General features: G+C 36.9%; 1 protein-coding gene across 1 annotated transcript in view; it reads left to right on the top strand.

Moving 5' to 3' along the window:
- The first annotated feature begins 702 nt into the window (after positions 1-702).
- Positions 703-24,944, top strand: part of INO80D (INO80 complex subunit D) — a 49,586-nt gene continuing 25,344 nt past the window's right edge. Inside the window, exons 1-3 of the mRNA XM_039352837.1 lie at positions 703-3,477; positions 17,040-17,135; positions 17,369-17,615. Coding sequence (XP_039208771.1) covers positions 17,398-17,615 — 218 coding nt within the window. The 5' untranslated portion in view covers positions 703-3,477; positions 17,040-17,135; positions 17,369-17,397. The remainder of the gene's footprint in view (positions 3,478-17,039; positions 17,136-17,368; positions 17,616-24,944) is intronic.

Genomic DNA, 24,944 nt, shown 5'->3' with positions numbered 1-24,944 from the left:
CGATTAATGCCACCTGAGCTATACATGTTAGATCAGGGGTCCTCAAACTTGGCCCTTTTATGACTTGTGGACTTCAACTTCCAGAATTCCTCAGCCAGCATGCCTGGCTGAGGAATTCTGGGAGTTGAAGTCCACAAGTCATAAAAGGGCCAAGTTTGAAGACCCCTGTGTTAGATAGTGGCTCAGAGAACTGCACACTGGATTTTTTAGTGACATCACTTGAATGTATCAGAGTAAAACTTCTAGTTGCTGCACCACAGCTTCCCATCATGTGCTCTTTATATAATCCAATTAAGTGGGATTTTGCACTATCCTCCATAGCCCTCCATCCTATTACTGTACTATTTCCATCCTGTCATGCAAAGTTGGTTAACAGATAGCTGCTGTCAACTCCATCCACATATACCATATGCTCTGTTACCTATAGCCCAGACATGTCAAACATGTGACATCACGTGAGGTCGTGCAACGTATTGGAGCTTTTTCCCCATTGCCAGCAATGGCGTGGGCACGGTTTCCTGGTGATGTGTCTGGCCCATGGGCCGGCAGTTTGACACCCCTGCTATAGCCATGCTATGTCATTTACATGTGGGAAATTCTCTAAAGAGCAAACAACATCTTAGAAGTGTATGATTCTTTGAAACTATTAAATAAGCAATTGTTCTCCCCCCCCCCCCGCTCCCAAAAAAGTTCTTTGCCAAGATTCATCAAGAAAAGAAATCAAGAAATGTAGAGGTACATTTTCAACAGATTCCATTATTGATCAGATTGATATGTTGAGTTTTATGTATATGTGCTATTGGGTTGTCTTGATGCTGAATTTTCAGATGCATTTAATGCATTGTAGGTTTCTAGACCCTAACAACTGAGAATAGTTCTGCATTTTGCAAATAGTTTTGACTTTGCTATTGTAATGTTAATGCTATCTATACAAGATTTATGAAGCTGCATGATTTTTTTTTGCTCACAAACTCAGCAAAGAGCAATAACTATTGGGTGTGTGCTTGTCAATCAAGGTGCTAAAACCTGTGCTTGACCCTTCTGCAATTGCTCTTATGGATTAGTTTTAATGTTTACAGAAGTATTTAAATACTCCTGAGCAATTTTTCAGTTATGGTGAACAGCTGATAGCAGTTAACTTTCTTATAACCCTGGAGTAAAAGAAAGACAATCTAAAGTTTTCTGAGAATTTAATCCACTTTTGAGTTTTATTTTCTCAGAACAAAGCCAGTTCAAATCTGAACAGACTTGAAGCAAAACGTATTTCCCCTTTTGTCTAAATAAGTTCTCCTTTTTCTTGACTAAACAAAAACTGAGCCTCTCCTTTCAACTACAGGCTAGCTCTACCAAATTAAAATATATGAAGGCTTCATATGGGAAGCTCACATGGAAAAACCTGCACTCTTGTATAGTAATCACTGAGGCATCAGCAATATAGGCATCAGCTCATTTTAGCATCTTTAGACAAAATATGATTATGATATAGATGGCAGGGTATGTATTATTGCTATACAATACCTGCACTTATACAGTACAGCTATTGCCCTTTACTTTGTCCATTGTTAAACCACAGTAGCTTAACAATGGTGAAAAACATCAGGTTATCCAACGTGGTAAGATTGACCAATTTTTAGATGAGTGTAAATAATGCATTGAAGGGTTCAGTTAACTGTAGAATATAATAAACTGTAATTGAAAAATCTATAAATTTACAGATTCTAGGTTCCCTTGTGTAAAATACTTCAAATATGTATAATACAAGGATAACCAGAATGGTCCATTTTAGCTTCAATCTGGCCATTCTGCAATCATAAGTTATTTACTTATGAAGTAGACAGGCCCTTCTGAAGATCAAAGATAGCACACTATCAAGGAAGCATTAGCAGAACTGCTGCTAAATATTCAGAACTGAAGGTATTGCCAAGATTAGCAGATAATATTGCCAACAATTGGGAAAATTATTTAATACTAGATTCACTCTGCTATGTATAATCTGAAAGTACATACATAGTATATGCACAATGGTTCATAGAAATTAACAGAAATTAAATTAAATATAAATAGATTATGATTGTAGGGCCCCAGATCAAAGAAACAGACATTCTGAAACATAAATTCAGGACTGATCTAAAATAAGTTAAAACATACATTTGGTTAAACATTACAAAGATAATAGAATTCTTAACTATACAATCAATATAAAATTTAACAAGCCATTTTCTGGGTACTTCATACAGCATAAGATTACAATTTTCTGTTCCCTTGTTCAATTTAGCCTTTACAGTATCTTTTACAAACTCATCATATATTAGTGTCAACTTCCTACCAGGTCAAGTTTTTTTTCTCTGTAAAATGGAAACTTAATAACTTTCTCAACTTTGAAAAACATCCAACTTTGTACTCCGGTCAAAACACAGTTCAAATAAAGAAATTTACACAAGGGTTAACACTCCAATAAATAGTCTAAAATATATTAAATGTCCAACTCAACCCTTAAAACTTTTTAAAATCAGTTTGATTTACCCCTTACACTACTAGAAGCACAGTAAGCCTAGGAAAAACATATACCGGTATACTGCATTTACAAGTATTTCAATTTTTTGATCCTTGGTTTTCTAAAAAACTATATTTTCATCACCAAAAGTTTGATTCCTTTAGTTTACCTTGAGCCAAAAGATCCAGTTCTGTCAAAATAATCCAATATCAATTTTAGCTTTGTTATAAATGAATCATTCCATGAGAGATTTCAAATTTTCAAAATTATATCTCACAGTTTTTACTCACACATTCGACTTCATCCCAGAAAAATCACATAGCCCTGTTTTTATTTTAAAATACATGAATAAAAACTTCTTGAAAATTTTAGAATGAAATTATTTCATTCTAAGTTGCACTTGAGCTTCAGTGAAAATTGCTTCACAAATCATACCCCCCCGCACTGTATTTCTCTAAAAAAGTATTTTTGATACATCACACTTCATAAAAACGTGCTGTACTTTTCTCCCTTTTTCCTCTTCTTCTTCCTCCACCTTCTTCTTTCTCTCTATACTACCTCCAAGATGGTAGGAAAGTTGTTGTTTTGGAGGGCAGAGAAGCCGCTCTCTGGTGTTATGTCCTCTCAGTGCCTGTAGTGGTGCTGTAGGAGGCTGCTCAGCTCTCTTCTTGAGCAGCCCCAACAGCCCTGCCTTCTTTGCTGGAGAATATATTCAGGGATTCCCCTTAATAATCACCTACCCTCTGAGCACTTTGTAGTTTTAAAATAATAAAGAGCTCCCGTTCAAAGCTTTCGTCTCTTCTAAAAGCAGGAATCTTTCTCCTCAGAGGCAGGGGGGCAGCAACAGCAGCAGCTCCTCAGGACTGAAGCAGCTCCGAGCCCAGTCCCCGGTCCCTCTGCTGGGGAGGAAACTCTGGTCTGTCAGCCCAACAGAGGGAAAAGGGGGGAGAGGAGAGAGGAGAGAAAAAAAAGCAGCTGGAAAGGTAAGCCAGGCCCGGCCTCCATCCCCGGGCTCACGTAGAGCAGCAGGCGGCGCTGTGTCCGCAGGGCGGGCGGGCGAGCGGGGTACGCGAGGCCGGGGATTCGAAGGGGCGCTCTAGGCCTCGAGGGGGACTGGTGGGATTTTGGAAGCCGCGGGGTGCCGCGGAAGGAAAAGGGGGGCGAGGCGGCCTCTTACTCGTAATGGTGGGGAAGAGGCTCCGGGTCGGGCCGTCTTAGAGGGAGCGAGGTTGCTCAACCCAGGGCAGGCCTTGAGTTCCCCGCCCCCGCAGGGTCCCGCTCCGGCGCTCGGCGGGCCCAAATCGCCAAGATTAATACGGGTTCAGTCGAAATCCTGCCGACTCCACGTTGCTTTGGGGTTCGGGGGTGGCGCTTAAGCCCGGGAGTGCCGGCCAAGGCCCTGAGCCGGCCGTTGACGGACGGGCGGGTGGGTGGGTGGAGGGGGGGTCAGCGGAGAGCCCGGGGCAAAGAAGGCGAGGAAGGGGGTTTCGACGGAGATATTATTGGGATAAAATATCACGCCGGACACTATTTTGGCCGCGTCCCCCGCGTTCTGCTTCTACCGCGGGTGGGTGCGCCCCGGCGTGGCTCGCGGAGCGCGTCTCCTTGGGCCCCCGCCGCCGGCCTTTAAAGTTTAATTTGAGGCATCGGAGCCATCGATACTCTTCGAAATCCCCGTCCCCTTTTGCTCCCGAGTATTAAAATAAACCCCATTCTAACACGAGTGTAGGAATACTCTGCGTCCCTTGTTAAATTGCAGAGAGGGGTCTTCTCCGCCTTCTCCACGCCCTGTAGCCCACTCCGCCGCCTCTCTTTCGAAAGTCTTAAGGTTAATTCTCAATTAAACTTAGGCTTGTGGAAACTTTTCGAAATGCCCCTGGCACCCGCGAACCGATTAAAGGTCCTGGGAAAGGGGAGGAAGGGAATTTTGCTACATGGTTGTTGCAAGATCCCTCCAGAAATACTCTTGGAGTGTTTGTTTTAGGGCACTGGAGCCTGGGTGGGGAGAGGGTATACAGGGCTGCTGCCCACCCAACTTCCTAACCTGGGATTCTGTGCAGGATTACTCGATCTTCCCGTTTCGGGCGTTCGTAGGTACTGTCACGCAGAGTCCCGTGTTCATTGAAGGCACCTACGGTAGTTTTGTGAATGAGTTGTAAGGCAGCTGATGATCTATCTCTGGTCGGAGAGGGTCGGCTAATAACTGTTATGCCAAAGCATTGGGTCCAAAATTTCATCCACGAGACATGTGGAAGGCATTGTTGAATTAGTTGTTTGGCTGGTGATTTTTGAAAAAAAAAAAAAAACCCTCAAGAGAAAGTTGGAACGGAAGATCATTCAGATTAGTTTCAAAAGTGAACCTGCCATTGCGTCTGGATAGTTGAGTGAGATAGTTGAGTCCAAGATAACATTCAGTCCTTGAGGCAGAACTGTATCCACACAGAAATAATGACCATGTTTCTGGACCAGTTTTAGGAAAAGTTTCTTAAATTAGTCCATCTAATCTAAACTAATTTAGATGAGTTCTTGGTGAAGATACAAATGATTGTTAATACAGCTCGGTCAATCCAAGAAAACTTTGACCTTCTGTTTCTTGAACTGTAACTTTTCAAACCACATATGAATCAATTTCTGAAATTGAGCTGAATTTCAATCTGCTATTTGTTGTAAGCTATTTGCTTACACGTTTATTGATTTATTATGGTCAAATTTGCATGATTCAGATTTGCATGAATGCAGGATATTTCTTTTGTGGGAGAAATCTAAATTCAATTGCAAAGCACTCATATAAATATTATTTTATTAAACAAGTACAGAGTTGTATCTCAGCGTAGGATGACTACATTTAAAATATTGTTTTATTAAATAGAGTAGCAGCAATTTTGTCACACCTTAAAATGTAGCTTAGATCTTTTGAGCCTATTTCATGAGAGGATTTTATTAAAAATTTTTGAACTGCAGAAATGTGAGCTGAAGTCAAGATCTAATCTATACTTTCCTAAAATTAAGTATATTTAAAGCAACACTTTTAACTGACAAGAAGTCTTATTTTGTCACCGTTTTTGGTCATTTATGATGACTGACATGTTCTTTTTAGAAATGATTTCTGGTCCAAGGACTTAACAGTTTTTCTCACTGTTCCATTACTTAAGCTTAAATATTGCAATATTTAGTTTTATTATAGAATAACAATTGTATGTATTATCAGTTTTCCCCATTTCTACTTTCTAGTGCATGTTAAAATGTACTTATAATTTTTTTCAAATAAAAGAAAATGCACTGAATAAAGCAACTGGTTTATTCCTCTGACCCTCAGAATCAACAACAACAACAACAATAATAATAATCGAGTTGGAAGGCACCTTGACAGTATTCTAGTCCAATCCCCTGCTCAGGCAGGAAACCCTATTTCAGACAAATGGCTATCTAGTTTCTTCTTAAAAATGTCCACTGTTGGAGCAGTCACAGCTTCTGGAGGCAGATTGTTCCACTGGTTAATTGTTCTGTCAGGAAATGTCTCCTTAGTTCTAGGTTGCTTCTCTCCTTGGTTAGTTTCCATCTGCTGCTTCTTGTCCTGCCTTCAGGCGCTTTGGAGAATAGCTTGACTCCCTCTTCTTTGTGGCAGCCCTTGAGATATTGGAACACTGCTATCATGTCCCCCCTCGCCCTTCTCTTCATTAAACTAGACATACCCAATTCCAGCAATTTTTCTTTATATGTTTTAGCCTCCAGTCCCCTAATCATCTTTGTTGCTCTTCTCTGTAGAGTCTCAACATCTTTTTTTACATCGTGGTGACCAAAACTGAATGCAGTATTCCAAGTGTGGCCTTACTAAGGCATTGTAAAGTGGTATTAACACTTCACGTGATCTTGATTCTATCCCTCTGTTAATGCAGCCTAGCACTGTGTTGGCTTTTTTGGCAGCTGCAGCACACTGCTGGCTCATATTTAAGTGATTGTCCATTGGGACTCCGAGATCCCTCTCACAGTTATTACTATTGAGCAAGGTACTCCCTATACTCTACCTGTGCATCTGTTTTTTCTTGTCTAAATGTAGAACCTGAACCTATGCATATAGCTGATCAATTAGGGGAATGCAAAAATTGGCTTCAACTAGCACCTTAACCCCATCTTCAGTTTTTGCTGCATTTTAACTAATTTATCAGACCACCTAAAGGTCAGTTGGAATAAGGCTCATAAGGTGAGGCTCATAAGGTGGCATAGGGAGATGGCAGAGGGGAATAGCTCAGTACAGAGTATAGATGAAGCAAAAGGTCTTCCCTACTACTAGGCTTCAGCACCACAATTGCACGACAGGATTGGCATCAGAGCCAAGAATTAATTTGCTCTGCTGCTCAGTCGTGAGAATGGTATGTAATCATGCAGATGTACAAGTGATCTGCATGGAGAGGTATTTAGAGTCATATTTAGATGAATTTTTTGGGTTCACAAAACTGAAAATGCTCAGAATGTAACCCAGATTTAACAAATCATGTAATTGCAATTGAGCAGTTCCTTGAAACAAGGCAACCAAGTAACAATGCTAAATATAATCCTAGTAGCATTGTCAGGACTCTGTCCTAGTACAAAACTGTTAAGTAAAGTTCATTAACTAAAACCTAGGTACCTAATGACAAGATTTCTTTTCTTAAATTGAGTTTTCTGTAATATTGCTCTGCTAGCCCATTTGATTGCAAGAGAATTAAGATCAGTTGTGAACACTTTCATTTCCCATGTAGGTGCTTTTATTTAGCCTGTTACCTTCAATATCTGCCTGTATCAGGAGAAGAATTTTATAAAAAATCCACTCATAATAAGAACTTCATGGCTCAGAAATAATAATGCATTTATTTCATGATTGAGACTGGTCCTGCACAAGCATATGTGGATGAAGGGTGGGGGTATTCTGAATTGGTAGATAATTATTCTCCTAAAGCATAGAAATCCATGCATTAAAATTGCAGTACAAGAATTTTAGGACTAAGTGCTTTTTTCATTAATAGGACTATTTTAGAAGAAGTAATATGTTTCATTGATAAAACATAATTTTGATAACACAGATAAAAATCTAGCATATACTTCATTACGTGGGTGGGGTCTGGTACTATTTTGGTACTAAAAGTATCGTTTTTAGAAATATGGAATTGTGGCAATCTAGATTCTGTATTTTATTTTTTAATACCCTGCAATGTTCAAATATACAATTACAGACGATAACGAAAAAATAAATCTTGCCTGGACTAAATTAACTTCTTTCTGATATGTGGGAGTTAATATTAAGAGCAAAGACAATATGAGTCATTTTCATTCTGATCCTAAATTCATGTGAAAATAATTTGTACAAGTTTCAGTGGAACCTATTCTAGCTGCACATCCAAGGCTGGGAGTGAACCACATTAAACATCCTTCTGAGTAAACTTACATGGTTGTTGTGAATGTTCATATAAAATCAATTTATAACTGATCTAGTGTCTATGCAGAAGACAGTTTTAATGATGGTATTGTCTTTAGTCTTCAGTAGATGTTTTTGAAGCTCTTCTCCTGTGAGTCCAAAAACTAAGGAAAAGCAATTTCCAATTCATGTGCATGATCTCTTGTTATAAATCAAGGATGTCAAAGTGCCGGTCCATGAGCCAGTTCCATCATGCAAAGGCCGCATCCACCCAGCTCTGGCAATGCAAAAATAGTTGTGATATGTCGTGACGCATCACGTGACGCGGCAAGTTTGATACCCCTGTTATAGATTATACAAAGAAAACTTTTATATGGGAGATTAACATTATAACTGTTATGTAGAAGTACATGGTAATGATACGATAAAATCTTCATTAAATTAATAGTATCGTTGATACTATGTGATTTTAATATTAATCTTTGTGATGCAATGTATAATAAGACTTTTAGTACTGTAACTTTATTAATGTAAAATGTCTGGTTGCCATCCTATGCATATTTATTTATTAGACAGGATTATTGATTTCAGTGAAACTTGCTTCTTAATAAATATGGTTAGAATCAAGCTGCCAGAAACTTATTGTAGCATTTGTTGTCATATGATAAAATCTAACATTAGTAGAACATTTACTTACTTCTTGTATTCTCCACATTTCCTAAAAAAAAAAAAAAAATTGGAATGTTCCCCAGCTATTCAGAACTGAATTGGGGAATGTAGGTGCATGGTTATGGAGAATTGCCCCTTTTTTTTCTACAGTACTGCCGGAAGCATTGTCTTTCCAGTGGGAAACTGGACTGGATTTTACTATATCTCAATTTGTTAGCTTATAAGCAATCCAATTAATTACATGTGACCTGTCACCCTGACAGTTGTACTACTGTTGTGTTATATTCAAATAAATGCCCTAGAAAGATTGATATTTGTAAAGGTGGCAAGTAATAGATTTAACCACATCCCAGATTCAGAGGCAGGATGGGGTAATTCAAAGCAACGTCCTGAGATCCTATCAAGCTCTCAGCTTAACAAGGCTCTGGTCTTAGTTTTTTCTTTTTCTGGAGTTTTGTGGTGCTTCAGATACCAGGGCAGCTTCACCAAAATAAATCAAAGCTTGGTGTTTACACTTTCAGGCTACTTATTAAACTTATTTTAGAATATCACTCAAATATCTATGTATGTACCAAATTATGTAAATTCTCCATTTTTTCTTACAACTGTTTGGAAATTTTATTCCAGTGTGTCCTCCCCCCTTAACAAGGGACAAAAATGTATAACCACTGAAATTTTCCTCTGCTAAAGAATGAGAGATTAAACGTCTATTCTTCTGAATCTTCCTCTGGATGTAGGCACTGATCCTTCTCAGCCTATTTTTGGAGTTACAGTACTTGGGCTCAGGCTGATTCTGAATTTCTGGGTAGTCTCTGCACACTAAAGCTTGTTTGTTTATGTGCCATTCCATTTCTGAAGATTCTGAGCAGCTTGAAATAGCTAATGCAGAAACAGAAAGTTAAAAATAGCAAAAAAAGTAATATTAATAACAACCGCACAAAGAATATTGCAACATTAAAGCAAAAATAATGGCATGCTTCATAGATTTGTACTAGGGGTGGGCAGCCTGCAGACTCAGACCAAAATCAGACCCCAGTTGCTATTTTGTAACCCCCACAAAACCTGAATTCTTCAGAGACACATTTTTTGCTATTTTTTAAAGCAGGGCTTTTCAACCAGTGATACAGGTACCACCTGTGGTACATTGACACCTGGCAGGTGGTACGCGACCATCCTAGAAAAGTGGTAGCAGGGGAGGGGAATGAGCTGAATCGGTGGCAGCATCGCACAAGCCTGAGCGAGAGATGGCTGGAGCTGCAGGGCTGTCAGGGCTCAGGGGAAGCACCAGGATCAGCACTTCTTCGGGACTGTCAGGGCTCAATGGAAGCACCAGGATCAGCGCCAGGCTCCAGCTAGAGCTCAGCGCTGATCCTGGCGCTTCTGCAGAGCCCAGAAGAAGTGCCGATCAGCTGGAATGTTGCAGCATCTCCAGGGTCTTATGATTTACATTCAGATGCTTGGCAACTGATTCATATTTATGACGGTCACAATGTCCCAGGGTCATGTGAAGTGACCAAAACCTGCTGCAACCATCCAGCAGATGGGGGAAATAAAAACCAAACATCCCCCCACCCCACCCCTACTCCCAATCCTCAACAGAAATACTGACAACAATGAAAACCTCGGACAGGAGGAAGAGTGCCTCCGGGCGGGCAGGCAGGTGTCTTGCTCGGCTGTGCCTTGGGGGGCACTTTTTTCAGTGCCATTGTAACTTCAAACAGTCACTAAGCAAACTGTTGTAAGTCGAGGACTACCTGTACTTTATCACTTTTTTCCTTTTTTTTTTTTTTTTTGGTCATCAAGTTTTTGACACCTTGCTAGGCGACTGGTGGTACTTGGATGTTGCCATATCCTAAAAGTGGTACAATGGGTGAAAAGGTTGAAAAGCCCTGTTTTAAAGCACCACAGCCATACACTTCCTTTAACTTTCCCTAAATCAGGGGTCTTCAAATCTGGCCCTTTTATGACTTGTCCCAGAATTCGACTGGCTGAAGAATTCTGGGAGTTGAAGTCCACAAGTCACAAAAGGGCCAGGTTTGAAGACCCCTGCCCTAAATTCTGAAAAGTTGCTCACTTGTAACAAGTGTTGTGTCACAGCTGGTCTTTGGAGGCCTAAAAATAAAGTTTAATGTATTCTTATTTTTTTAAAAAGTGTAAGCCACAGTTAAAAAAGGCTCTGATTTATAGCAAGGATAACCTCTAAAAATAATTATTTTTCAAAAGGATCACCTCTTGTTTATTTGTATTATAAAGATTCTGTTAGAGTTGTGAGCATTTTAAAAACAGCTGATAGAAGATAATTTTGTAACAGTTTTCAGTATAAGAATTGTAACCTTCCATATGGGTCAGAAAATGAGAGTATACTATGTTTCATATATTGTGTTATATGTATTATTTTGAAATATATGTATTTCAAGAGATAGTAAATGATACATTTTGAAATCAACAGGCTGCTTTCAATAGAATAGGAAGACATTTGTAGTACACTGGATCCTTCTGAGAATATTTTCATTCAGAACAGATCTGAAAAAAGTCTCCTTTTTTCTTTTATGTCCTTTACAATGCAATTCTTAGACAGAACTAGATAGTATTTCTAAATGTACTTGTTGGATAGCCTGTGCCAAATTCGTATTGATATAGAGGTGATTGTATAAATGGAATAATTATAAATGAGAATGATAAAACTAAAGAATCATGAATTCCCATTGTATTACTAATTTTTGATGTGTAATGTCTGTGTAAACAGCAGACATGCTCAACCCATTCCAAATGAGAGAAGTTTGCAGTCTTAGGATTTTGTGCAGAAAGGAAGGATTTACATCTCTCAAAATCACACTGTAGCCGTATGAACAATGGGGGAAATATGAGAGGGGTGGGGAAGTGTCTTTGTAAGAGTTAGGAAATGAGAGCAGGAGTTTGGAGCCTCTTAACCTTTTATCTATTGTTCATTCAACTCCCAGAATTCCTGAGCCATCCACGAGTCATAAAAGAGCCAAGGTTGCCTATCCCTGGTCTAAACTGTAGTAAAAAAGCTTGCACCTATTGAACAAGTATTATTTTTGCAGTTGTTGTTAGTGGACAGGTGGCTAATTGAAATAAGGCAGACGTGTTTCTTACCAGATGGGCACAATTGTCAGTACCAATGGAAAAGAGTCACTTAGGTGAGATGGGTGACTGTATAAATTGAATAAGTAAATAAATAAACAAATAAACAAATAACACAGTGCTTAGTGTTTACAGGTATTGTTTCTGTGCTTTAATGAAGGAACAGCTGAAGAAAGATTTCACTCATAACTTGTCAATGTAGAAGAAATTGAAATTTAAAAATAAAGTCAAAGTAATAAAAATGGACAGAACTGACACTCGGAGAAATGTACAGTATTTAAAAAGGCAAGAAACTGAGCTCCTTGAAGCAAGAAATTTCTAGTTATACTTTGGTATCAGAAAATGAGATTAAATAGAAAAGATATGATTCTCATCATTTGTTTTTTAGTTTATTGTGTGTGTGTTTGTGTGTGTATATGCCAAAAATCCCAGAATAAGTTTTTTTTTTAATTAGTGGAATATTTGTGGTTTTCTTTCTGTTCAATATTTACTTTTTAATTACCTGCTTCTAAGGTAAAAAATTAAAGGATTCTACATTCCTTGGTGTGCAACTGCTTTAGCTTCCCAAATCTTTTTTTTTTTTCTCTAGAAAAAAGGAGCTTTAACAATTTTAAAAACTGACTGTTGGGATCAAGGTGAATGTGTCCAGCAATTCTTGCTCAGCCCTGATATCCTTGGTTATGGGCTGGCTTCATGCTCTTGGGGAGACCCTGCACCAGTTAATGCAGTAGCAAAGTCCAAAAGGCATCTTGGCAGTACAGTATATTGAGAGAATATATTACCTCTTTGTTTATCAACTCTCCTAAAAACTCCACTCTCTCTGCACGCAGACCTGCTGAAGATGTTGTAAAATGGCAACGCAGGACAACTTTCTGAGAGCATCTGAGTAAAAGGCTGATTTTTGTCACCTAGAATCTCATCATTAAATAATAAAGGGTGATGTTGGAAAGCATTGTCTTGGAGCCTCATGTTTACACTCCTACTCTTACAACTCATGTCCTGTATAAGGGTCTGCCCAAGCCTCTGCTGCTTATGCGTAAGAGGCTTGGGGAATTTCTCATATTCTAATCTATACTTATACCAGTTTTGCTTTCTTTCTCCATATTAGAACAAACTGGAGGTACCTTCTCACTTATGCAATGTTCTTGGTTCTCCCTGTTGAAGGTTTTATTTGTTTTGCTGTCTCAAGAGACAACTTGGGCTGGGATCTGCTGTCCCCATAAAAAGATTTTGTTCAACATTCTGCCTCTTCTCTGCCAATCCCAAATAGTTTTCAGAATTTAGAGAAATCTCTTCACCAATAAGAAAGTAAGCCAGGAAGAAAGTGCTAAATAACACTGATGTCTTTATTCCTATCTTCACAATGCTCACTATAAAAAGATTGTTGCTAATTTCCCCAGGGAATTGTAGCAATGTGAAATAAATCCCTCTTCTGTTATCCATGACTTCATCACATCAGAAGAACAGGGTTGTTTCTCTCCTTTCTTTCTTGCATCACTAAGACCAGTATCACCAAGCAGCCATACTAGCCCAATTGCTCCCTCTTCTTGCAAAACAACCCTCAGAGCTATGCGAATGTAATAGTTCCCCCTGAGGATATAATATGGGTGTGGGACTTAACTGGGCATAAGCAGTTACAGCATTAACTCTGACTCAGTCTTTGGATTCCATATAGGATATAACATGAACTACTAGAAAAACTACAAAGATAAATAAATGTGCATGTTAGTAGACGGAATTGGAATGGAAGTAGGATTGGAAAGGAATAAAAGAAATGAAAGATTTGGAATTTATTTAATTTAAAAATAAGATTGGAGAATTAGCTAAAGAAAATCTTACTAAAAATTATTCCACTATGAATGAAGAATATACACAAGAAAGATTTAGTGTAAAGTTGGAATAAGGGGCTGAAATAGCTAAAGATAACAACAAACACCATGCAACATCCAGATCTGCCTATCCCTATCCCTTGGAAAAGACTCAATAGGTAGATAAAAATGTCAAATTTGGTCTGAACATCTGGTTCATTGTGTGATGAAATCATCATCATCATCATCAAGAGAGGAATATTTCAAGGTGATTCACTATCACCACTGTTATTTCCTCTGTCAACAGTACTGAATAACTCAGGACATGGCTATCAAATATCAAGAACATCCTTTACATGGACAATCTGAAGCTGTATGGAAAAACATCATCTGAAATAGAATTGCTGCTCAATACTGTCCGTATATATAGCCAAGATATTGCAATGGAGTTTGGCTTGGACAAATGTGCCATACTCACTATCAAACAAGAAAAAACAGTGAAAACTGAAGGAATAAAGATGCCCCATGAAAATAACATTAAGATGATTATTACAAATACTTGGGTATCCTTCGAGCTGACAACATCAAGCACACTGAAGTCAAGAAAAAACATTAGAGGTGAATACATCAAGAGAATGAAAAAGATCTTAAAGTCCAAACTCAATGGAGGAAATACCGATGAAGACAATCAACACCTGGGCAATTCCAGTCATTAGATATACAGGTGGAATAGTTGACTGGACTCAAGCAGAACTAAAAGCAATGGATAGGAAGACCAGAAAAATAATGAGAATGAATCATGCCCTTTATCCACGCAGTGACATTGACAGACTCTATCTACCAAAGCAAATAGGTGGAATGTTGCAAGTACATCAGATGGTTGAAGAAGAAAAAATGGCTTTGGAAGAATATCTGAAGGACAATGAAGATACACTGAAGTTAGTATATCAGGAAGACTTACTGGCTACTGGAGAGACCAAACTGGTCTACAAGAAAGACCAAATGAAGAACAGAATGGAGGCATGGGAAGACAAAGCACTACATGGCCAGTATATAAAAAGAATAGCTGGGAAAGCAGATAATAACAAGACCTGACAATGGCTAAGAGAAGGAAAGTTGAAGAAAGAGACCGAGGGACTAATTAAGCCTTAAGGACAAATGCATACAAAGTCAGAATTGAGAAGACAGCAACTGAAAGTAAGTGCCGCCTGTGCAAAGAAGCTGAAGAAACTGTGGACCTCCTGGTAAACTGCTGCAAAAAGATCACACAGACTGACTACAAGCAGTAGCATGACAAAATAGCAACAATGGTGCATTGGAAGACCCACAAGAAAAATAATTTGCCTGCAAGCAAGAACTGATGGGATCATAAAATAGAGAAAATCATAGAAAATGAAAATGTTAAATTGCTCTGGGACTTTAGAATTCAAACAGACAGGCACCTGCCACATAACACCCCAGACTTAACAATTGTCGATAAGAAAGACAAAAAAGTTTGGATAGTGGACATGGTAATGCCTGGAAACAGCAGAATAGAAGAAAAAGAACTGGAGAAGATAACAAAATACGAAGACCTACAAATAGAAATAGAACGACTCTGGCAAAGGCAAGCCAGAGACGTACCAATAGTAATAGGCACCTTGGGTGCAATCCCAAAACAACTGGAGCACCACTTGAACACCATTGGCATTGACAAATTCACCATTAGTCAATTGCAAAAGGCGGCTTTACTAGGAACTGCTTCCATCCTGCAACAGTATCTTTAATACCATCAAACATCCACATCTACCTATCCCAGGTCCTTGGTAAGGACTCGATAGGTAGACAAAAATGCCAAACCCAGTCTGAACATCTGGCTGACTGTCCAGATTAATAATATTGATATTATTATTATTAATAATGATGATGATGATGTTTCTCCACACTCCCAAGATAGTTTCCAACATTTTCATTGGGAATCTGACCCTTTAAAAAAATGTATAAACTAGAGATTTGGTGACAAATTGATCACTTTAATTTTAAAATAGTCATTTGCTCAGTTGAGTTCCTCTTCCTTTCCCTATCCTTGCTTTTCTGGAAAATTGGAATTTAGTAATAGAGGTATATAAAGCCTTGTCCCACTTTGAAGAAAACCTTTAAAGAAAGATTCTTGCAGATTTGTTTGAAGTAGCTTTGTCAACTCAGAATCCATTGAAATCCTGTAGATATTTCTATTACCTACAATTAGTTTTGCAGATACACATTTACAAAGTGTTGGTGGGATAATAGTGAAGGAGCAGCATGATATAATATGATATGCAGTTGTTCCATACTAATGACTTTCTGATCAACAGTCAGTACCTCAAAAAGATAGAGGTAGATAATGCTTCTAATGCTGTTTAAATATTGTAAGCAAAGGGTCCTGTTTTTTTTAACAATACAGTTTTCCTTTTGTTTCTCCTAGATTTTTTCCTTGTGTAAACAAGTTATGCATAGGTAGTTTAATTTGATATTTGAACCAAAAGATATGCTTTATGGTACTCAAACCAGAATAGTATTCTAGGTTTAAACTAGAGTTTCTTGGCTTGTGGATGCCAGTTCTTTTAAGCACAATAAATCATAATCTTGAATGTGGGTACAGTATTCATCTCCTCAAATTATCCATGTCTGGTTTGTTTATCTGCTCAGATGAACAAATGAATAATATATACTAACACATGCTTATTGACATTATTGTTTCATAAATCAAAGGTCCTGGTTTAAAGTGCTAAGCAAATATGCTTATTAGCAAACATTTTAAACCTGCACAGCTTTAAAACTGGGAAATCAAAAAACTTCCAAATAAAATTGTGCAGAACACTTGTTAGTGCAGGCAGCCCAAGAGCAAGTAACATGAATAATTATTCAAAAACTAGCTGCACATTTTTCTTTTTAAATCAAACTTTTTAGATGTAAAATATATGATTAATGTATACACCTTTGTCCTGTGTTTCAAAATTCACTACTAAGTATAGCTGTGTTTCAAAATTCACTAGTAAGTATTTTATACTTGATTTCAAACAGAAAAACATACAGTATATTGATCCCTAATACAGGAAATGAAAATAATTTAGAACTAAGAAGAGGTGTTTAAAGAAAGAGTTGTCATTGTTCCTTGTTCCATTTATTATCCAATGAAAGTAGTAATTATTTAAAAAAACATTTCTGGAAGTTGATATACTGTATACTAATTTGCATATAGTGCAATCTTTAAGTTGCGGATCTGTGATTAAAGGGCTGAAGTTCAAGGAATCTGAAAGTTGTGGTGCAGATGGAACTAAGGACCCAAACACATTTTCCCATAATTAAATGGAGGAATTCAGTGGAACAAGCTGTCTTTCATGATATCTGCAATATATTTTTGCATGTAAAGATTTAGATAATTATTCTCTGATTATTGGCCAAGCTAGTTGGGTCTTGGGGATTAGAGCCCAAAACATTGGGCATGTATCAAGATATCTGCATCTGCGTACAATTTGGTTTTATGCCATAAGCAGTCTAGCTTTCTCAAATGTATTCTTTGATATATTTTTCCTGTGGTTTTTTTCCTTAGACAATTTATTTCATCTTGACTCATCATCATTCCAAGATAGTGGCATCTCTGGGGCTCTCTGCTAATGTTAATATGGTACAGAAGATTTAAAATTAGGTAAGTCCTGGTGTTCATATAGATCAGGCATGTCAAACTGCCAGCCCGCGGGTCGGATGCATCATACTGAAACCGCGCCCACCCCATTGCCGGCAATGGGGGAAGAAGTCACGATACATCACCTGATGTCATGTGATGTTGCGAGTTTGACATGCCTGATATAAATTAATTTCAATATGTATCAGTAGCTTCTCCTTTTACATTTTAACTTTTTTGTTGGTGTTTTCTTTCAGCTGATGTTCACAAGAAAAAGAGTCACGTGATGTATGAAGGCAAACATATACACTTTTCTGAGGTTGATAATAAGCCATTGTGCTCCTACAGCCCCAAACTGTGTAAGCAGAGGCGACTAAATGGCTACGCCTTCTGTATCAGGCATGTTCTGGAGGATAAGACCGCCCCTTTCAAGCAATGTGAATATGTGGCGAAGTACAATAGCCAACGCTGCACCAACCCTATCCCTAAATCTGAGGACCGTAGGTAAGTGACAGCAACAAAACTAAAAGTATCAACAAGATAAGTAAATAATGGACGCTATATAAATCTGTGAATGATCAGTGATACTAATGAGAAGCCACTTGTGAATTTGATGAATGTATTTATTTACTTAAAGGACATATATGACTGCCTATCTCACATAGGGACTCTATAGGCAACTTGCAATAATCTATAAAACATAGATTAGCAAAGGTATCCTTCCCCCCAAGGGCTTGACCAAACATCATCCCAGCTGCTCCCCCCCCCCCAACCTTCCTAGTCCAAAGGTTACTGGAAGAGCTGATTATAACAGCTTCCATTTTAGCTGGAGGAGTAGTATAAAGGGAGTTGGGAAAATAGTTGAATATCACAAAATTAGACAATGGGTCATCAGAAAAGTCTTCTCACTAAACACGCAACCTTTTAAAATATGTATTTTACTGCTTTTTAATTAATAACGAAAACCACAAAACCAATAGTGATACTTTGTCAATGAGAAGGAAAAAAGAACATATAAAAAGTGCTGTAACAAAAATGAAAAATACAACAAATAATATGTCATAATAATAAGCTGTTAGAATTCTCTCTATATATTTGTCTAATGCAGATTTTATTCAGGATATATTTCAGAATAGAGTAGAGTAGAATAGCTTCATTGTCACTTTAAACATACACTAATCAACACACATTAAAATGAAATTTCATTGCATTCAGCTTTAGAAAGATAACCACATCCAATATATGCTACATAAACATGACAAAAAATATGCACATGCCCACATACACATATATGACACAGAGAAACAACACAGTATAGTTCGGATGTATACATATACATGGCGAGAAAAAAGAATCCTGTGAATTTACAAGACAGATGGCATAAGAATCCAGTAGTCCTGCTAGAAATACTTTGAAACCTTCTCCCAGGGGGGAGTAACAGAAACAGACCGTGAAGTGGGTGGGTGGGGGTCTCTAACAATGCTTTGAGCTCTAAGCACATAGCACTTGTAAGCAGTATCCTGAATAATGGGAAGCGAGTTTCCTATAATCTTCTCAACTATCTTTACCACTCACTATATGGACCTTCTATCTGAGATTCTGCTACCACCAAACCAAACAGTGATGCAGTTTGTTAAAACACTCTTAATTGTTCCCCTGTAAAAAGTGGCCAGGAAGAGAAAGATGTGCTCTCCTCATCCAACAATGATACATTTATACAACTATCTTTTTTAATCTACTATATTTTGTACAAATCAGTCCCATATTTCATTATACTTGTTGATACATAGTATATGTCTAGGCAGCCTGCTAACAGGTGGCATATACAATCAGGTCTTCAATCAATAAGAGAAATGGGCCATATATTTTTCTTTCCAATGCTGTAATATCAGTCTTTGGGCCATAATAAGGGCCTGAAGAACTCATTTATATTCCCTGATTGTCAAATTCCATGTATTAGGTATGTAGACCAAGAGAATAGTATCCTCTGAGCTTTTTAGCTTTTGTCGCACAATCATATTTATATAATCCAACACTTTCTCCCCAAATTTAGTAAGTATAGGACATTGTAAAAACATATGTTTTTGTATAGATTTTATTAATTTTTATAGGGTTAGGAATAAGGTGGGGTCGGGATCGGGGTTGGGATTTGGGTTAGGATTAGGGTTGAGGTTGGGGTTTTTCCAAGTAACATTCTCAATATTTAGCAAACAGCATAATGTCTGGGTTCATGTGTTTAACAAACAATAATATATAATAGTTAATTATCATAAACAATATGATACCCTTCTTCTTGCTAATATATATTCAATATTACATATCACATTCCTTTCTCTCTAACTCGTTTTTCTAGCCATTGATAGAAATTATCCCATGTTCTAAAATACACTGAGTCTTCTTTCTCTTTTATCTTTAAAGTCAATCTACCCATTTCTGCACACTCTAGAATTTTCTTAATTAGTACTTCTTCAGCTGGTAAATTTTTATTTTTCCAATGTTGGGCAAATACAATGCTGCTGTTAGTACATGTAGTATTAAATATCTGCAATCTTTCTCATAATTAGCTCCTATTATTCCTAACAAAAATAATTCTGGTTTAAAGTCTATTTGTTTTTTAGTCATTTTCTCCAACCATAAATGTATTTTAACCCAAAATCTTTTTGCTTTCGGGCATGCCCACCAGATATGATAATAAGTACCTAGTCTTTGTTTGCATTTCCAGTTGTTTGAACTATTTTTAAACATTTTTGCTAATTTCACTGGTGTCATATGCCATCTGTAAAACGTTTTATATAAGTTTTCTTTATATGCCACTGCTTTAGTTAATTTAATATTTATTTCCCATAACTTTTGCCAATCTTCATGCGCGGCGCATCCTTATGATCGGGGTCGCCGTTGAGAACCACTGTTTTATTGTTACACATCTTGCTGTTAGATAAATTCCCAAATATTTAACTTTTTTAACTATTTGAAGATTTGTTTTTTTGTTAGTTGATTTTTGTTTTTCTGTTAGCACTTTAGTCTTTTCTCTGTTTATTGTCAACCCTGCCACTTCTCTGAATTTTTCTATTTTTCCAGAAGTTTAGTGCTTGTTTCCAATGGGTCTTCCAATATGAAAACCAAATCATCTACAAATGCTTGTAATTTATATTTTTCATCTTTTATCTCCAGTCCTTTAATTTCTATATCTTGTCTAATGTTCCTATTCAGTACTTCCAATGTTAGTATAAATAGTAATGGAGATGATGGGCATACCTTTCTTGTGCCCTTTTTAATATTGAAGTTTTCTGTAAGATCTCCATTTACAATTATTTTGGCTGTTTGTTTACAATAAATTGTTTTGATTACATGTATAAAGTTTTCTCCAAAGTCCATTTCTGAAAATTGCTGAAACATAAATTGCCAGTTTACATTGTCAAACACTTTCTATGCATCAAGGAATATTAAAGCCATCTGTTTCCCTGAATGAATTTCATAGTACTCTTAACACATCAAGAATCATTCTTAAATTATTTTTTATCTGTCTTTTAGGTAGGAAACCATTTTGGTCTATATGTATAAATTCAATCAAAAATTTCTTTAGTCTTTCTGCTTTTATTGAGGTGAAGATTTTGTAATCTACATTCAATAGTGATATTGGTCTATATTTTTTTATTTGCGTTAAATCAGAATCTTCTTTTGGGTATTAAAGTAATGTTGGTTTCAGTCCATGTATTTGGTATGTTAGCCTCCAGGAGAATTTCATTACACAGTTTTTTCAGGATAGGACTTAATACATCTTGTAGTGATTTATAAAACTCCGCAGGAGTCTTATCCTTTTTTTGCCTTTTTATAGCCTCCATAATCTCCATCATTGATATTTTTCCATTTATTATGTTTCAAATATTCTCTGGAAGTTTTGGTAAGTCTGCTTTTTTGAAGTATGGCTGTATTTTTTCTTTTGGGATTTCCTCTGCCTTATAAAGTATCTCATAATGATCTTTAATAATTTTTTTAATTGCATCATTTTGAAACTGTAATTCACCTTTTGGATCTTGCAGCTTATTTATCAATTTTTTCTCTTTTACTTTTTTCAGTGTATATGCTAACCATATCCCCGGCTTGTTGGCATTTTCAAAATTGTTCTGTTTGGCCCTTTTAATCTGTTGAGCCATTATTTCCATCTCAGCTAAATTTATTTTATGTTTTATTATCTCCATTTGTTTCTTAAGTACCGCATATTCCGGCATATAGGGTGACCCGGTGTATAAGATGATGCCCAAGTTCGACGCCGGGTCGCAAGACGATTGATGCCGAGTCGCAAGACGATCGACGCCGAGTCGCATGCCTAGAAAGTCATCTTATACACTGGAAACTACCGGTATTTCCGGCGTATAAGACGATCGACACCGAGTCGCATGCCTAGAAAGTTGTCTTATATGCCGGAAACTACGTTATTTCTGGCGTATAAGACGATCAATGCCGAGTCGCATGCCTAGAAAGTCGTCTTATACACCAGAAACTACCTTATTTCCGGCGTATAAGATGACTCGGCGTATAAGACAACCCCCGAGTTTGGAGGCTGTTTCAACGCTCTCAAAAGTCATCTTATACGCCGGAATATACGGTATTTTCTTCTGTGGATTTATTTGTAATTCTGATTCTAACTTTCTGAATTCTTACTTCAACTTTAAATGTTGTTTCTTTTTTTATTCTTTTTAGCGATATAAGTTATAGCCAACCCTCTTAAATATGCTTTAGCCGTATCCCACACATTTTGAAGTGATGTTTCTTCTTTCTTGTTTATTTTGAAGAAAAAATCCATTTCCTTTGTTGCTACTTGTAAAAATTCTTTTTCTTTCAATATAGATTTATTCAAGGACCATCTTAATTTTTTCTTAGTTCCTCTCCAAGTCATCTTTATTGGATTATGATCTGCCCAAACATTAGTTTCTATCTCTTGTATCTATCTAATTTCTTGTATCATTGTATTAAGTTCCAAAGATGTCCATATCATATCAATTCTAGGCCATGATTTATGTCTATTTGAGTAAAATGTATATTGTAATTTATTTGGATTTTTTTCTCTCCATATATCTTGGGTACAGAGCTCTGTCATTTTCAAAAACGCTTTAGGTAATATATTCCTTCCTTTTCTCCCTTGTTTGGCGCTTTTGTAGTCCAAAGTTCCATCTGTTATTGCATTAAAGTCTCCCATTATACAAAGATTTTGATAGTTTAAATCTAATATTTTTATATAGATTTTGGTAAAATTATTCTTGTTTATCATTTGGTGCATATATTGCTAGCATCAATATCTGTTTTGATCCATAATTATTTCCACCATTAATATTCTCCCCTCTTCATCCACATAGATTTGTTTGGGGTTCATCATTTCTTTAATGTATAGAGCTATTACTCTTTTCTTTTGAAATGCTAATGCAAAGTGAAGTTTACTTATGTCTTTTATTTATTTATTTTTTATTGAAAATTTTTAAAATTTTACAAAATAAGAAAAAACAACCCTCCCCAACCCACCCCAACCCTCCCACTCCCTCCCTCAACTTTCCCAGAGCTGAATATAGGCTTAATTAAATTTTTTTGAATTCTTAAAAAAAAATATAAACCATAGATAAGTCTAAATACGTTACTTAAACTACTAATAGAATAATTAACAATAATATATATATATATATATATATAAAAGACATAAATATTAAAGAAAAAAAAGAAAATACTTAAAAAAAAGAAGAATAAAGAGAAAGAAAGAAGAAAAGAAATATAAGAAAGTAAAATAATAATAAAACATATAAAGAGAAAAAGAAATAATAAAATCTATAAAATATTAAAATTTGTATATAAATTATTGATAAACTAAGTAATATTTTTATATCCAACTTATGTTGTATAAAATCTATCCATTTTTCCCATACCACAAAAAACTTCTCTTGCGATTGATCCTTTAAAAAAGCCGAAATCTTTGCCATTTCCGCCAGATAGGATACTTTAAAAAACCACTCTTGCAAAGTAGGCAAAGATTCCTTCTTGCAGTATTGCCCTACTAACAACCTTGCGGCTGTAATTAAATTTAACATCAATATAACCTCCTTAGTATCACAATCGGTAACAATACCTAACAAAAACAATTGTGGGGTAAATTTTACCCTCCTTCTAAAAATTCTTTGAATATTCCATCATATCTTAATCCAAAAGGCTTTTATATTTTTACACGACCACCAAATATGGTAATAAGTAGCATCCAAACAACCACATCTCCAACATTTGGGCTGTAAGTCAGGATACATACGAGACATTTTTTGTGGATCAAGGTGCCATCTATAAAACATTTTATAAAAATTCTCCCTTAAGTTCTGGGCTTGTGTAAATTTAACATTTCTCACCCAGATAATTTCCCAGGTATCTAGTAGAACTGGTTCACCAAAATTTTGTGCCCATTTAATCATACATTCTTTAATTAATTCTGGTTCTGAGTCCAATTCTACTAGCAACCCATAAATTCTCTTAATATGAGTTCGTCTTTGATCTTTTACTTGTTTAACAAAATTTTCATCTTCTCTAAGCAAGCCCACATTACGATCTATCTTCCATCTGTCCGCTATTTGTCTATACTGAAACCATGAATATATAATATTTTCTTGTGCTAAATCTTCCAAAGATTTTAACTCTGGTTTCTCTTCAGATCGTATAAATCTTTCGCCACTTATAATGTCTTTTAATGTGTGTTTCATGAAGACAAATTATATCCATTTTTAATTTTTGTAGTTGTGTAAAGATTTTTCTCCTTTTTGAAGGAGAATTTTGTTGTTGTTAATTGCGAAGTCATGTCCGACCCATCGCAACCCCATGGACAACGTTCCTCCAGGTCTTCCTGTCCTCTACCATCTTCTGGAGTCCATTTAAGTTCACACCTACTGCTTCAGTGACTCCATCCAGCCATCTCATTCTCTGTCGTCCCCTTCTTCTATTGCCCTCAATCTTTCCCAATCTTTCTCAATCTTGAAACTCAACATTAAGAAAACTAAAATCATGGCATCCGGCCCTCTCAATTCCTGGCAAATAGATGGGGAAGAAATGGAGGTAGTGACAGATTTTATTTTTCTGGGACTCAAAGATCACCTCAGATGGGGACTGCAGCCAAGAAATTAAAAGACGCTTGCTCCTGGGGAGGAAAGCTATGGCAAATCTAGACAGCATACTAAAAAGCAGAGACATCACCCTGCCAACAAAAGTGCGTATAGTCCAGGCCATGGTTTTCCCAGTTGCAATGTATGGCTGTGAAAGTTGGACCATAAGAAAGGCTGAGCGCAAAAGAATTGAGGCCTTTGAACTATGGTGCTGGAGAAGACTCCTGCAAGTCCCTTGGACTGCAAGGCGTTCAAACCGGTCAGTCCTAGAAGACATCAACCCTGACTGCTCTTTAGAAGGTCAGATCCTGAAGTTGAAACTCAAATACTTTGGCCACCTAATGAGAAGGAAGGACTCACTGGAAAAGGGCCTAATGCTGGGAAAGATTGAGGGCAATAGAAGGAGAATTTAGTCCATTTATATTCATTGACAAAATCCCACTCTCCTCCATCTCTTTCAGTTATACCTAGGTCTTAATCTTCTGTCTCTGATCTCTTGGTCTTGCTCCTTCTTCTATATGTGTTTTTAATTTCTTCCTCCTCTCTTGGTTTGACCGCTCCTTCTACTGCCATTTCTTCCTGTTTCTTTGTTTCTTTCTTTGTACCGGATTCAGAGTCACCTCTTTCCAAAAATGCTCTATGGTTGTTGAAGAATTCCATTGCTTTAAGTGGCGTATCCAGTCTATATCTTTTCATATCCCAGAAATTA

The sequence above is a fragment of the Crotalus tigris genome, unplaced genomic scaffold (genome assembly GCF_016545835.1).
Source record: "Crotalus tigris isolate CLP2741 ecotype Arizona unplaced genomic scaffold, ASM1654583v1 scf7180000018485.2372832, whole genome shotgun sequence".
NCBI classification, from domain to species: domain Eukaryota; kingdom Metazoa; phylum Chordata; class Lepidosauria; order Squamata; family Viperidae; genus Crotalus; species Crotalus tigris.
Note: the sequence above shows the minus strand (reverse complement) of the source record. Positions and strands in the feature narration are given on the sequence as shown.